Source organism: Chelonia mydas, chromosome 1 (assembly GCF_015237465.2).
Source record: "Chelonia mydas isolate rCheMyd1 chromosome 1, rCheMyd1.pri.v2, whole genome shotgun sequence".
In the NCBI taxonomy this organism is placed as follows: Eukaryota; Metazoa; Chordata; order Testudines; family Cheloniidae; genus Chelonia; species Chelonia mydas.
The window spans coordinates 394,659-408,396 of record NC_057849.1 but is presented as its reverse complement, the minus strand read 5'-3'; the positions used below and the strand labels follow the sequence as shown (position 1 = coordinate 408,396).

General features: G+C 50.3%; 1 protein-coding gene across 1 annotated transcript in view; it reads left to right on the top strand.

The window, feature by feature from the left end:
- The window catches only part of DNHD1 (dynein heavy chain domain 1), a 148,835-nt gene that overhangs the window by 119,420 nt on the left and 15,677 nt on the right, over positions 1-13,738 (top strand). The window contains exon 32 of the mRNA XM_043525948.1: positions 13,100-13,531. Coding sequence (XP_043381883.1) covers positions 13,100-13,531 — 432 coding nt within the window. The remainder of the gene's footprint in view (positions 1-13,099; positions 13,532-13,738) is intronic.

Genomic DNA, 13,738 nt, shown 5'->3' with positions numbered 1-13,738 from the left:
TTGGCATTTCGAATCTCATCAAGAATTGTTTTTTGTACGAATGACCCACATAGCTCAATAAACGCGTTTTGTATGCATGTGGTGAGATAATGGACTTGTATGTGCTTTTGATTCTCTTGCGATTCTCAAATACGTTTAACATACTCTGATAAAAGTGGGTCATATTTGCTGAGGAGCTCCACTATGCCTAGAAAATTTCCATTTGCACGATCACCAGTACATTGACTAGAACCAAAGAAAGCCAATCCCCAGTCAAAAAGAAAAAGGATGACATTCAGGATGCGCTCAAGAAGTTTTTTCCAGTTGTTAGTTTCTGTAGAGAGTTCAGTCAAGAGTAAATTCTCAACTGAACTTTCAGCTGATGCTGCACTACTGGCTGATTTCCATGCAACATAGTGTTCTTTGTGTGACGGTGAACTCTCACAGGATGGTATTCAGTCTTTCAACTTCCTCCAACCCCTGTTGATGCGCCATCCTGATTGATCAGAGAGACCTGATGCATTTGCAGCACTTTTGTTCAACATGAAGCAGGGTGCACGGTACAGAGATTGTTTTTCCGTACTCCAGCATAACCAGTCTCTTGTGCAGGTCTCACCACTTGGAAGAGTTTTTGTCAGCAGATGAGTAGGGAAAGCATGATTAACAGCATCTCATGGAATGTTACTTGGAATTTCAAAACAACTAATTTGAAGAAAAGATTATATTTGGGCAGCATTGCTCTTGTCGATAATTCCAACGTCAGTCCCAGTCAAACCTGGAGTACTCATGAATTGCTACATCTTCCTGTTGCTGTTGAGTTTCTTAATCGTACACAGGATCTTCTGCTGCATCTGTTACTGTTGGCACATCTCCTTCTTGACTACTGTCCTCATGTTCAGGGATTGGCACTGAAATATCACCTGTTGCAGTTGCGGAGTTTTCATTATCTGTAGCATTGTTTGTTGGGTAAGGTGTGTTTTGCAGTGGTTTGAGAAATGAAGTTATTGGCTTTGAGCTCTTAGCTGCTGCTTCACTCAGTTGTTTTCGCCATCTCTTCCTTGCACCACTTTCAAATCTCCTCTTCATAGTGATTTATCTGGTCAATATGGAGCCTATCCACACTTGAAATATTCTGCTGTAAATAAGTAGCTTATCTACACTTGAAATCTTCTACTGTAAACATGTACACAAATGCTGAATAATACACAAATGCTGAAAATGAAGGAATACTAATTAAGAACACAAAATGAAACAGTCAGGTTATTATTCTTATCACTGAATCAAAACTCAAGCACGCAAGGTATAATATAATAGGCTGATCTGAAGACAAAGGGATGACGTGTATATAGTAAACACAGACACGGATACAGACAGAGGGATAATGTCCAAACATTTCAAACGTGTGTCCTCACGAAACTCACTGTACAAGACTGTCCTCACAAATTTTCACCTTGAATCTGGGCCTACGGACTACGAAAGTCATGATGATGGCCAAGCTACCAAGCTAGGGCTCAACCAGCCCCAACCAGTCACCTCTTTTAGCTACCATATGAAGATAATAATGAAGAATTCTCACACATAAATAATACCTTAGTCAACTAGACATAAAACTATAAAGATACTAAAATGTAACAATTCTGTACCTTTCAGCACGCACTTGAACCAGCACCAGCCACTAGTAGTGGTTTGTTTATGTAATCAGCTGATCTGAGAGAACACGTTCATCACGGTCTAATCTTGTGCCATCAGAACCGATATATTTTTTATTAATATTTGTGAACATTTTGAACTCTTTAATATGACAAAATCTATATCAGTTAACAAAAAAATTCTGTCTTTTACCAAATCACATCTCTTATTTGCTTAAAATTGCAGTTCTAAGCTGAGAGAGTGTGTCACATTTTGGTCCAATAGGGATGGGCATAAAAACAAGTTGCAAAACTTATCAAATGCCAAAAAATTAACAAGTATCTAAATCTGAGGCCCCCTTTGAGCTTGAGGCCCAGGCCAAATGGCCCTCCTGGCCCCCCCTCTGCTTGGCCGTGGTGAGGCCCAGTAAAATGGAGCCTAGATCCTGATTGGAAGAGAATGGGGCTGGAGGCAGGCTGCCCATGGGGCAGGTGAATGCAATCTTGGCTCTGTGGTTACAGATGTAGAGCTGGCTGGCTCAGTTAAGGGAGCAGCGAGCTCCAGGCTGAGGCTCTGCATGGGGCCGCAAGTGCAGTGTTAACAGGATTCACAAGGTCTGTGCTATGCCCCAGCCTTTCAACCATCTCTGGGGAGTACTCTGTTAGTGTGCCAGGCCCCCAAGAGGTCACCCTGTGCTACAAGGGCAGGCCACCTGGCCTCAACAGCTCCAGTACTGGGCCTTCTGGCGCCAGCACCCTGTTCCAGCTGGGCTCAGATGCCAGGGAGAGGCTGTGCTACCAGTGAGCCTCTGGAGAAACACAAGGCAAAACGAAGTCGTATTTATTAGTATGACACTGTCTGGTGTTAACGATGCTGTCTGGGTGAATTGCTACCACCAGCTTACAGCATGAGGGCTGTCACGGGGTCTCCGGGCAATGCTCTGGAACTACTCCATACCAAGCCAGGCAGGACTCTGGGGGAGCCTCCTCTCTCTGAACAGACTGTCTCCAGGGCAAGAAGCTCACACAACTTCGACCTTCCTGGGGCTGACCTCGGAGCATTCAGCATCCCCTGCCCCATCATGCGCTTCCCACAGTGAGTCCACACAGGCAGGGCTCCTGGGGAAGCCAGAGGGCCCTGCCCCCCAACTCCGCAGTCAGACGTGACTCTCAGCCATCCAGTAAAACAAAAGGTTTATTAGATGACAGGAACATGATCTAAAACCATGAACTTGTAGGTACAGAGAACAGGACCCCTCAGTCAGGTCCATCTTGTGGGGGTAGGGAGCCCAGAGCCCCATCTGGGCCTCCCTCCGTTTCCCCAGCCAGCTCCGAACTGAAACTCTCCAGCCCCTCCTCTGGCCTTTGTCTCTTTCCCGGGCCAGGAGGCCACCTGATCTCTTTGTTCTCTAACACCTTCAGTTGGCACCTTTGCAGAGGAGGGGCCCAGGCCATCAGTGGCCAGGAGACAGTGCGTCAGCCATCCTCTGTGCAGACACCATCATACTGGCCCTTTAGGGTGCTGCAACAATCACACCTCCTTATCCCACCAGCTAGATACTTAAGAAATGCCATGGGGAAACTGAGGCACCCACACAGTATTCAGAGAGAACATTAAGAACATTCCCACTTTGTCACATCTCTCCCCGCTTCGAGACTGCAGATGCTGATTCGTAAAAGTCCTCAGCATCAACCCCAGGGTCCCATAAACTCTCTGCACCAGCCCGTGGGACGGAGGGTGACCTGCAGAGGCCCAGGTGGGCCAGACCCCCCATTTCTCCCACCAGCCCAGGAGCAAGGCTGACAGGACATTGGACCCCTGGTCTGTAAGGACCTTGCTGGGGACCCCCCCTCTGCTGAAGATGGTCAGCAGTGCGTCTGCCCTGGTGTCTGCCTTGGTGGAGGACAGAGCCCCCGCCCCTGGGTAGCGGGTGGCGAGATCCATCACCCCCAGGACGTATTTCTTCCCTGCCTAGGTCGCCTTGCTGAGGGGCCCCACTATGTCCATAGCCACCTTCTGGAAAGGTTCCTCTGTGTTGGGCAGGGGTCTCAAGGGAGCTTCTCCCTTATCCCGGCCTTCCCCCCCCTCTGGCCGGGGTCGCAGGACCTGCCGTGCCACTGGGCCGCGTCCCAGACTCCGGGTCAGTCACGGTTCTGCAGCAGCCACTGCCTGGGGCCTGGATCCCCTGGTGTCCCGAGAGAGGGTCATTGTGGGCCAGGTACGACAGCCGGTGGCGACACTTCTGGGGCACCCACAGGGGCCTCCTGATCCCCCACGGTTCTACTTCCCCTGGGGGAGCCCCTTCCCGGTACAGGAATCCCTTCTCCCACAGGAATCTGTCCCTGCAGCCTTCCCCATGGGGGTTTGCAGCCTGTGGCCAGCAAATCCCCTCAGCTCCTCCTAGGAGGGATCCTTCCGCAGCTCGGTCTGGAATTCAGCTGCTGGGGGAGGGAGTGGGACCTGCTCCCTCTCGCGGGCTGGGCCTGGGGTCACAGCCCTGCTGAGCCTTGTCCCTGGTTGCTCCCTCCCTGCCGTGGGATCACTTCCCAGCAGCATCTCTGGACCAGCTAAACCTGGTTGGCAGCCGAACTGCCCTGCCTGTGGGTCCCCCCCCTCAGCTGGGGTCTCAGCTCCCCCCTTGCTCAGCGCTGCCCTTGCTGTCCCAGTGGGGGCAGGCAGTGAGCTCTCTGCTCTCCTTACAGCATCGGAGCCAGTGTGAGCCCCCTCTCCGGGGTGCAGGAGGGCAGGGAGCATCTCTGTGTCCCACCCAGCCCCACGGGGCTGGTTACAGCAGGCAGGTATCTTGCCCTCCCCCCTGCTAGCCAGGTATCCTGCCCTCCCCCCTGCAGCTCCTCCCCACTGCCAGCCAGGTCATCTGCATTTTCACTGACCATTTCCCTCTCCGCCGATTGGTTCCTTGGATTCAAATTCAAACCCTTGGCCATTACAGGAGCAGGGTCTGGATCCTGTCCCAAAGAGACACAGTCACCCCGCAACAGGACCTCACAGCCGATATCCTGGAGAACCCGAACGACCAGCCAGCCCGACCCCTCCTGGGTCTGCACAGGGATCTGGGCCATAGGCAGGGCTAGGGGCCCCATCCATGGGACCTTCACCCAGGTCACACAGCCCTTCAGCATCTGTTGGGGCTTGTCACAGAGTCCCTGGGCGATGCTCTGGAACTGCTCCCCATGAAGCCAGTCAGGACTCTGGAGAAGTCTCCTTTCTGTGAGCAGCCTGTCTTCAGGACACAAAGCTCACCCAGCTTCCACCTTCCTGGGTCTGACCTCCGAGCATTCAGCCTCCTCTGCCCCTCCGTGCGCTTCCCCCAGCGAGTCTGCCCAGGCGGGGTCTTGGGGAAGCCAGAGGGTCCTGCACCCCAACTCCACAGTCAGACGTGACTCTCAGCCAGCCAGCAAAACAGAAGGTTTATTAGATGACAGGAACATGGTCTAAAACAGAGTTTGCGGGTGCAGAGAACAGGACCCCTCAGCTGGATCCATTCTGGGGGGCAGTAAGCCAGACAACCATGTCTGCACTTCACTCCATGTCCCAGCCAGCCCCAAACTGAAACTCCCTCCAGCCCCTCCTCCTCTGGGCTTTGTCCCTTTCCCGGGCCAGGAAGGCACCTAATTACTTTGTTCTCCAACCCTTTAGCTCTCACCTTGCAGGGAGGAAAGGCCCAGGCCATCAGTTGCCAGGAAACAGGGTGTCGGCCATTCTCTGTGCAGACACCATCACACTGGCCCTCTAGGGCTCTGCAACAATCACATCCCCTGATCCCACCACCTAGAGACTTAAGAAATGCATAGGGGAAACCGAGACACCCACACAGTATTCAGAGAGAACATTAAGAACAGTCCCACTTCATCACAAGGGCGTCTATCAGCTACAGGCAACACAAGCTCCCCTTCTGGACTACCAGAAGCCCCAGTCGTTCCCCCTGCAGGCTAGCAGTTTACACACTCCATCTAATTACAGGAGATGCCCAGTCCCTTGTCATCTGGCCACCTGCCGAGTATACTGATTCGCTGGCCCTGGGGAAACAGTTCACCCCAGGCATCTCCTCACGTCAGCACTGCCCAAAGCACATGGCACTTAGACACATCTAGACTGAACCCAAACTGAAGCTTATTACCAGAGCTGGAGTTAAAGATTCAGATAAAAGCAAGTAAAAGGATTTGGAAAGTGTAGAACTCCACATCAGATCTGCAAGGGAGTTTTGTTCTCCCCAGAACTTCTCACAAAGTCGGTAGTGACCGCTGCTTCATTGCTGGGTTGGGGAGCCCATCTTGACAACTTTACAATACAGCAGGGTTCGCACACTTGTTCCTGGCACTAGCCCATGTTAATGAATTCTTTCCTCCTGGAAACCAGGCAGCATGGAAGTTACCATTTTGAAGAGCAAAATGGCATCCTCCATGCTTTGTGACCTCACACACACCATACATGCAAGGTCACGCTGCGTGGAGCAAAATGGTGCCCTCCATAGACTAGTGATCACCGTGACCCCATCTGCTGAGGATGCAACCCTATGGGGTCGCAACCCACAGTTTGGGAACCACTGCAGTACAGTGTCAGTGATTTCGAAGAGAGGCTCGGCTTCATATCAACGTCCTGGAATTCAAAGTGATACATAAGAACATAAGAATGGCCATACTGGGTCAGACCAAAGGTCCATCCAGTCCAGTATCCTGTCTACCAACAGTGGCCAATGCCAGGTGCCCCAGAGAGAGTGAACCTAACAGGTAATGATCTAGTGATCTCACTCTTGCCATCCATCTCCACCCTCTGACAAACAGAGGCTAGGGACACCATTCCTTACCCATCTTGGCTAATAGCCATTAATAGACTTAACCTGGCTAATAGCCATTAATAGACTTCTGTGAATTTATCCAGTTCTCTTTTAAACCCTGTGTGACAGGGTCAGGCCAGATGGCTATAGGAGAGTAATAGAAGGCAGATATATTAGCCCTAGGCTAAGTAGGTCCCTTTTCCCTTGGTAAGGGAACAGGGAAGGTTCCAGAACAATCAGGAACCTTCGGGAGACAATTAAGGCAGGCTGATTAGAACACCTGCAGCCAATCAAGAAGCTGCTAGAATCAATTAAGGCAGGCTAATCAGGGCACCTGGGTTTTAAAAAGGAGCTCACTTCAGTTTGTGGTGTGCGTGTGAGGAGCTGGGAGCAAGAGGCACTAGGAGCTGAGAATGAGAAAATCCTCCCAAACCCCCAATCCTCCCAAACCCTCCCAAATCCTCCCAACTCCTGGTCAGACACAGGAGGAGTCGACCTGGACTGTGGGTTCAGAAAAACCGGCCAAGCTGAGGGCTGCCGTGAAGCTCCAAGGCGAGCAAATCCGCCAATAAGCGCAAGACCACCAAGGTAGAGCAGGAACTTTGTGACACCTGTTATAGCCCTAGCCTTCACAACCTCCTCAGGCAAGGAGATCCACAGGTTGACTGTGCACTGAGTGAAGAAGAACTTCCTTTTATTTGTTTTAAACCTGCTACCCATTGATTTCATTTGGTGGCCCCTAGTTCTTATATTATGGGAGCAAGTAAATAACTTTCCCTTTTTCACTTTCTCCACACCACTCATGATTTTGTAGACCTCTCTCATATCCCCCTTAGTCTCCTCTTTTCCAAGCTGAAAAGTCCTAGCCTCTTTAATCTCGCCTCATATGGGACCCGTTCCAAACCCCTAATCATTTTAGTTGCCCTTTTCTGAACCTTTTCTAATGCCAGTATATCTTTTTTGAGATGAGGGGACCACATCTGTATGCAGTATTCAAGATGTGGGCATACCATGGATTTATATAAAGGCAATAAGATATTCTCTGTCTTATTCTCTATCCCTTTTTTAATGATTCCGAACGTCCCGTTTGCTTTTTTGACTGCCACTGCACTCTGCGTAAATGTCTTCAGAGAACTATCCACGATGACTCCAAGATCTTTCTCCTGATTATTTGTAGCTAAATTAGCCCCCATCATATTGTATGTATAGTTGAGGTTATATTTTCCAATGTGCATTACTTTACATTTATCCACATTAAATTTAATTTGCAATTTTGTTGCGCAATCACTTAGTTTTGTGAGATTTTTTTGAAGTTCTTCACAGTCTGCTTTGGTCTTAACTATCTTGAGCAGTTTAGTATCTTCTGCAAACTTTGCCACCTCACTGTTTACCCCTTTCTCCAGATCATTTATGAATAAGTTGAATAGGATTGGTCCTCGGACTGACCCTTGGGGAACACCACTAGTTACCCCTCTCCAGTCTGAAAATTTACCATTTATTCCAACTCTTTGTTCCCTGTCTTTTAACCAGTTCTCAATCCATGAAATGATCTTCCCTCTTATCCCATGACAACTTAATTTACATAAGAGCCTTTGGTGAGGGACCTTGTCAAAGGCTTTCTGAAAATCTAAGTACACTATGTCCACTGGATCCCCCTTGTCCATGTGTTTGTTGACCCCCTCAAAGAACTCTAATAGATTAATAAGACAAGATTAAGAAGCCATGTTGACTTTTGCACAACAATTTATGTTCTTCTATGTGTCTGACAATTTTATTCTTTACTATGGTTTCAACTAATTTGCCCGGTACTGACTTTAGACTTACCGGTCTGTAATTGCCGGGATCACCTCTAGAGCCCTTCTTAAATATTGGCGTTACATTAGCTGTCTTCCAGTCATTGGGTACAGTAGCTGATTTAAAGGACAGGTTACAAACCACGGTTAATAGTTCTGCAATTTCACATTTGAGTTCTTTCAGAACTCTTGGGTGAATGCCATCTGGTGACTTGTTACTGTTAAGTTTCTCAATTAATTCCATAACCTCCTCTAGTGACACTTCAATCTGTGACAGTTCCTCAGATTTGTCACCTATAAAGGATGGCTGAGGTTTGGGAATCTCCCTAACATCCTCAGCTGTGAAGACTGAAGCAAAGAATTCATTTAGTTTCTCCGCAATGACTTTATTGTCTTTAAGTGCTCCTTTTGTGTCTCGCTTACTTGCACGGTATTTTACGCCTGGAGCAATTCTGCTCCAACAAATTAAAAATTCTGCACACAATATTTTAAAATTCTGCAAAATTCTATATATTTTCTTTGGTTAAAATAACACCATTTCATCGCGCCAGTTTCAATTATTTTGGTAATTTATTTCAAAATACCTGTCAGCAAGTTTGTCTGTAACAATACAGACAACAAAAAATAAATGTTTTTTGGGAAATAGGTTCCTTACTAGGTATATTAATACAGAACACTGAGTAATAATTCATTTAAACTACAATACAGAACCAGATTTCCCGCCCCACTCAGAAGCAATGCAAAGGTTTGGGGAATCGGGGTAACTGAGTTGCTGAGGGAGAGGGAAGTAAATCGCTGGGAAGGAGCCTGGGTGGGAACCTGGAGGGTTGCTGGGTGTGGGTGGGAGAAGTATGGAAGACCCTGGCTGACCCCTAGCCTCTCCCAATCAGTCTGCCCCTATCCCGATGTGGACCTGTATCCCCCCACCCCCCAGTTCCATGTGTCTCTGCACCCCCACTCAGCTGTCCCCATGCACCCCCCGCCCCTTGTCTCCATGTGGCCCTGCACTCCCTCAGTTAGCCAGCCCATCCTGATGTGACCATGCATGCGCCTTCCCCATGTGGCACTTCACCTCCACTCCCATTCAGCTCCCTCCCCACTCTGTCCCCTCCACTAGCCCTTCTGAACCTCAGTCTGTGACCCCCCCAGTAGCCCCATGTGCCCTGCTCTGTCGCCCCCCCCCCCGCCCCATATCCCATGTCTCCTCCCCTGGCCCCACAGGCAGGGCACTGTGAGGAACGCAGCCTCTTCTCTTCCTTCTCTGCAGCTGGCTGCTATGGCTGGTGATCCGGCTGCCCTCTGTTCTGGTGCCACAGCAGCCCCTGGTGGGTGAAAGGCATAACTGTATCACCTCTGTGGCAGAATGTATTTTCTGCAGAGAAAAAAATCTGGGGGGGGGGGGGGGGGCGACATGAATTCTGCACATGCGCAGTGGTACAGAATGCCCCCAGGAGTAACCTTTCTCCCTCATATCAAAGATCTGAGTGTGCACGAAAGAACAAACAATGCCACTGCCATGTTTTGTGTAAACAGGGAGGAACCAGATCAATGATCTGGTGCAGGGAAGCAATGAACACTGTAACACTAATGTAGTTCATCTTCCAGGCCTACACAACATGCTCGCAGACCATCTAAGCAGCATTTTCAGAATCAGAAATGGTTCATAAAGGATTCAGGCGTCAAGTCCATTATCAATCAGAGGGTGCGCCCCACATAGATCGTTTTGTAGCTGAACAGAACAGGAAAGCCAAGTATTTTGTTCCAAGAGAGGACAGAGCCCAAGTTCTCAAAGAGATGCCTTCTGATCTCTTGGACTCAGGGCCTGTTGTATGCTTATCCCCCAATTCCTCCAATTCCATGTGTGAAGGAAGGTCAAACAGTTCAGGGCCTCAGCAGTGGTTCATGGAAATCAGAAATCTCTCAGTGATACCTCCAGTATTGATAGTTTCTGTCAGACTTGATTACTCAGAACAATGGGAAAACATTTCATCCTGATGTATTGTCATGGCATGGAGAAGAATTGTTCTGTTGATGTACAGAGCCTACTGATTAAGCACAGAAAGCAGTCTGCAAGGACAATTTGTACTGCAGAATGAAAGCATTCTTCATCCAGAGCTTCCCAACATGACCTTCCTCCCTGAGAGACATCAGTTCCTTATATCCTTGAGTGTCTATTACCTTTAAACACCTCCTCTTTGTCACGAAGCACATTGTGTGTTCATTGGCTGCTCTCTCTGGACGTCATTCACCAATTCAAGATCATGCTGTTGTTTCTCATCCTTCAGTCAAAAAGTTTGTGAAAGATCTTGTGAGAGTTTTCCCTCTGATAAGCTAACCCCCTCCCTCATGGAATCTTAATGTGGAACGTACAGGTCAGAGCGATCACAAGATAAATATGAATCAAGAGTGTAACGCTGCTGCAAAAAAAGCGAACATCATTCTGGGATGTATTAGCAGGAGTGTTGTAAGCAAGACACAAGAAGTAATTCTTCCGCTCTACTCCGCTCTGATGAGGCCTCAGCTAGAGTACTATGTCCAGTTCTGGGTGCCACATTTCAGGAAGGATGTGGACAAATTGGAGAAAGTCCAGAGAAGAGCAACAAAAATTATTAAAGGTCTAGAAAACATGACCTGTGAGGGAAGATTGAAAAAATGGGGTTTGTTTAGTCTGGAAAAGAGAACACTGAGAGGGGACATGATAACAGTTTTCAAGTACATAAAAGGTTGTTACAAGGAGGGAGGTAAATTGTTCTTCTTAACCTAGGACAAGAAGCAATTGGCTTAAATTGCAGCAAAGGAGGTTTAGGTTGGACATTAGGGGAAACTTCCAAACTGTCAGGTTAAGCACTGGAATAAATTGCCCAGGGAGGTGGTGGAATCTCCATCATTGGGGATTTTTAAGAGCAGGTTGGACAAACACCTGTCAGGGACGGTCTAGATAATACTTAGTCCTGCCACGAGTGCAGGGGACTGGAGCAGCTGACTTCTCAAGGGCCCTTTCAGTTCTGTGATTCTGTGTTTCTGTGACGACAAGCCCAGCGTGGAATGGGAAGGAATGAGGTCATTTGACTCAAGCAGCAGCCTGATTGGAGACCCAAGCCAATAACAAATTGAATAAAGTCTACACATGTGAATGGAGGATCTGAAGACACAATAGAAATCCCAATGGCTGGGACAGTCACACCTAGCAACCCCAGCTAAGAGGACGGCGATTTCCCCCACCTCTTGGCAGGGAAGCAACGCAAAGGCCCCAAGCTGGAGAAACAAGGAGAGGGGTCAGGGCAAGCTCTCAGAGACACAGGGGGCTGGCTACAGACAGAGAAAGGGACCAAGACAGAGGAAGGATAGATGGTACCTACAGCAGCCTGGCTCCAGGGAGCGCTGGCATGGGCCAGTCTGAACTCCCTTAGCCTTTGCCTCTCTGCGATGACTTAAGGACTTTCAGGTGACTGATAAATTGTTACCTTATTTGGAAAGGCTGCCTGGTGGTGCTGTACATACTCATTAAGAGTGTAAGAAAGGGAATGGTCCTGTTCTTGCGGGGAACTTTCGTGGCTTATACGCTACCCCGGTGAAATGGGCTAGTGAAAGGATCTGAGTTCTCGCTCCCGCTCCCTTACCCAGAGGCCTGCCTGACTCGAGGGGTCTCCTTCCACTCTCCTGGGTGGCAGAGTCCTCGTAGCCCCGACCAGGGTGGGCCCAGGATTCCTGGGGCTTGACCCCCAATCTGGCTGTTGTACTTAGGACAGGGCTCGGGTGTCCCCACTCCGGGGTGCTCTGTCCACGCCAGGCACTTCCCTGACCCACTCATCATCACAGACGGTTCAAAGAAAACACGATTTATTCCACAGCAAGTCATTAAAAATGAGGAGAAACTGGGAAAGGTGGAAGGAAAAGCCGTCACCCCGCTCTGTGGCACGGGAGAACCCCAGACAGCCGTGGCTGGATGTCAGGGCAGTTCACGGTCTGTCCCTCACACGGCCCAGGCCCTGCCCAGGCCCTGGCTGCGCTGCAGGGATGCCGCAGGTCAGACACTCGCTCTGGTGGTGGCCACACGCCTTCAGGCTCTAGGTGGCAGGGCCCTGCCCCCCAGCATTGCCTTCTCCCCCCCATGGGGGTTATGGTCTGGTCGCTGGCACCCGAAGGCCCAATTTTGGAGTGCTGGAGGTCCCAGGTCTGCCCCCATGGAGCTGTGTGGGTCCTGGGTCACTCCCAAGGACATAGACAAGAGTGACAGAGGGATTGTTCATAAAACCATTCCCACATTCATCACGTGCCCCACGCCTCTCAAGCATGCCATGCCATGGGCTCCCTTGCCTGCCCCTGTGAGACCACCGCGCCTGCTGCTGTTAGGGTGGCCAGTCTTGGCTGGATGTATCCCTGGAGGGGCCATCCCATGACATAAGCTTCAATTAAAGAGTCAGCTTTAACTCCTGGAGACTCCAGGACAGTCCTGGAGGGCTGGCAACCCTGCCTGCCATAATAGTAGGGTAGATAAAATGCGCTTTGTGGTGGGCAGGATTGGGTGGGCAAAACAACCACGTGGCAGGAATTTGCAGGAAACCAGTAAAACTCTCCTCAGTTTAGCATGTACAATGTGTGTCTGCATTCCGTGTCTACGGCTCATATGTGGCCTGGTGTGTTTGGGTTTGTGTGTTCATTGCATGGGGGGGGTGGCTAGTGCATGCTCTCTTGCGGGAACTGGGGGGCCACGGGTTTGGCTGGTGGAAGTGGGATAAAAATGCAAGAACCAGTGTGGGGCAGGAGTGGGATTAAAAAATCCAGGGCTCTACTATGGGGGGGTCAGGGTCTGGCTTTGGGGTGTGCCACGAGTCCAGGGGGCCTGGCTGCCTGAGGCCCCCTCCCCAAGTCCAGCCTCACCCGTCTCCTCTCTGCTCACCAGGAGCTGCTCTTCTACCCGAAGGACGAGCTCCCCAGCGACCTGTTCCAGGCTCTGGGCCAGGTGGTGTCGGATGCGAGCTTCTGCGCTGCCTCCCTGCAGAGTATCAGCAAATCTGCGGCTGCCCTGTGCCAGTGGATCTGTGCCATCTATTGGTACCACCGGGCTCTGCGCATTTGGGAGCCCACTTTGATGCAGCTGCAGCACTGCAAACTCCAGATTCGGGAGGAGAAGGGGCGGCTGGGCGACCGGCACCTGCAGGCTGAGAAGCTGAAAGAGTTGAGCTCGGGCTGGGGCGTGGAGCTGCTGAAGGCCACTGAGCATCAGGAGGCCGTGGACCGCGAGCTCTGTCACGTCCTGCAGGAGAAGGAGAAGGCTGGCACTGTTGAGAGCTTGGTGGCAATGCACGTGGCCAACTGGACAGCGGCAGTGAAGGTAACGACTGGGATTGCCTCCTCACGTCCCCTCCCTGACGCCTGGGGCAGCCAGTGTCTCAGGAAGCCAAAGAGCCAGTGCAAAGGATTTCTCTCCATCCGTTCCTGGGACTCCCCTTCTCTCCTTGCCCTGTATGCTGGGACTCCTGTAGGCCAAGTCCAGCGCTGCCCGGGGCTGCGGCAGTCAGAGCCAGCCCGCGGCACCTCT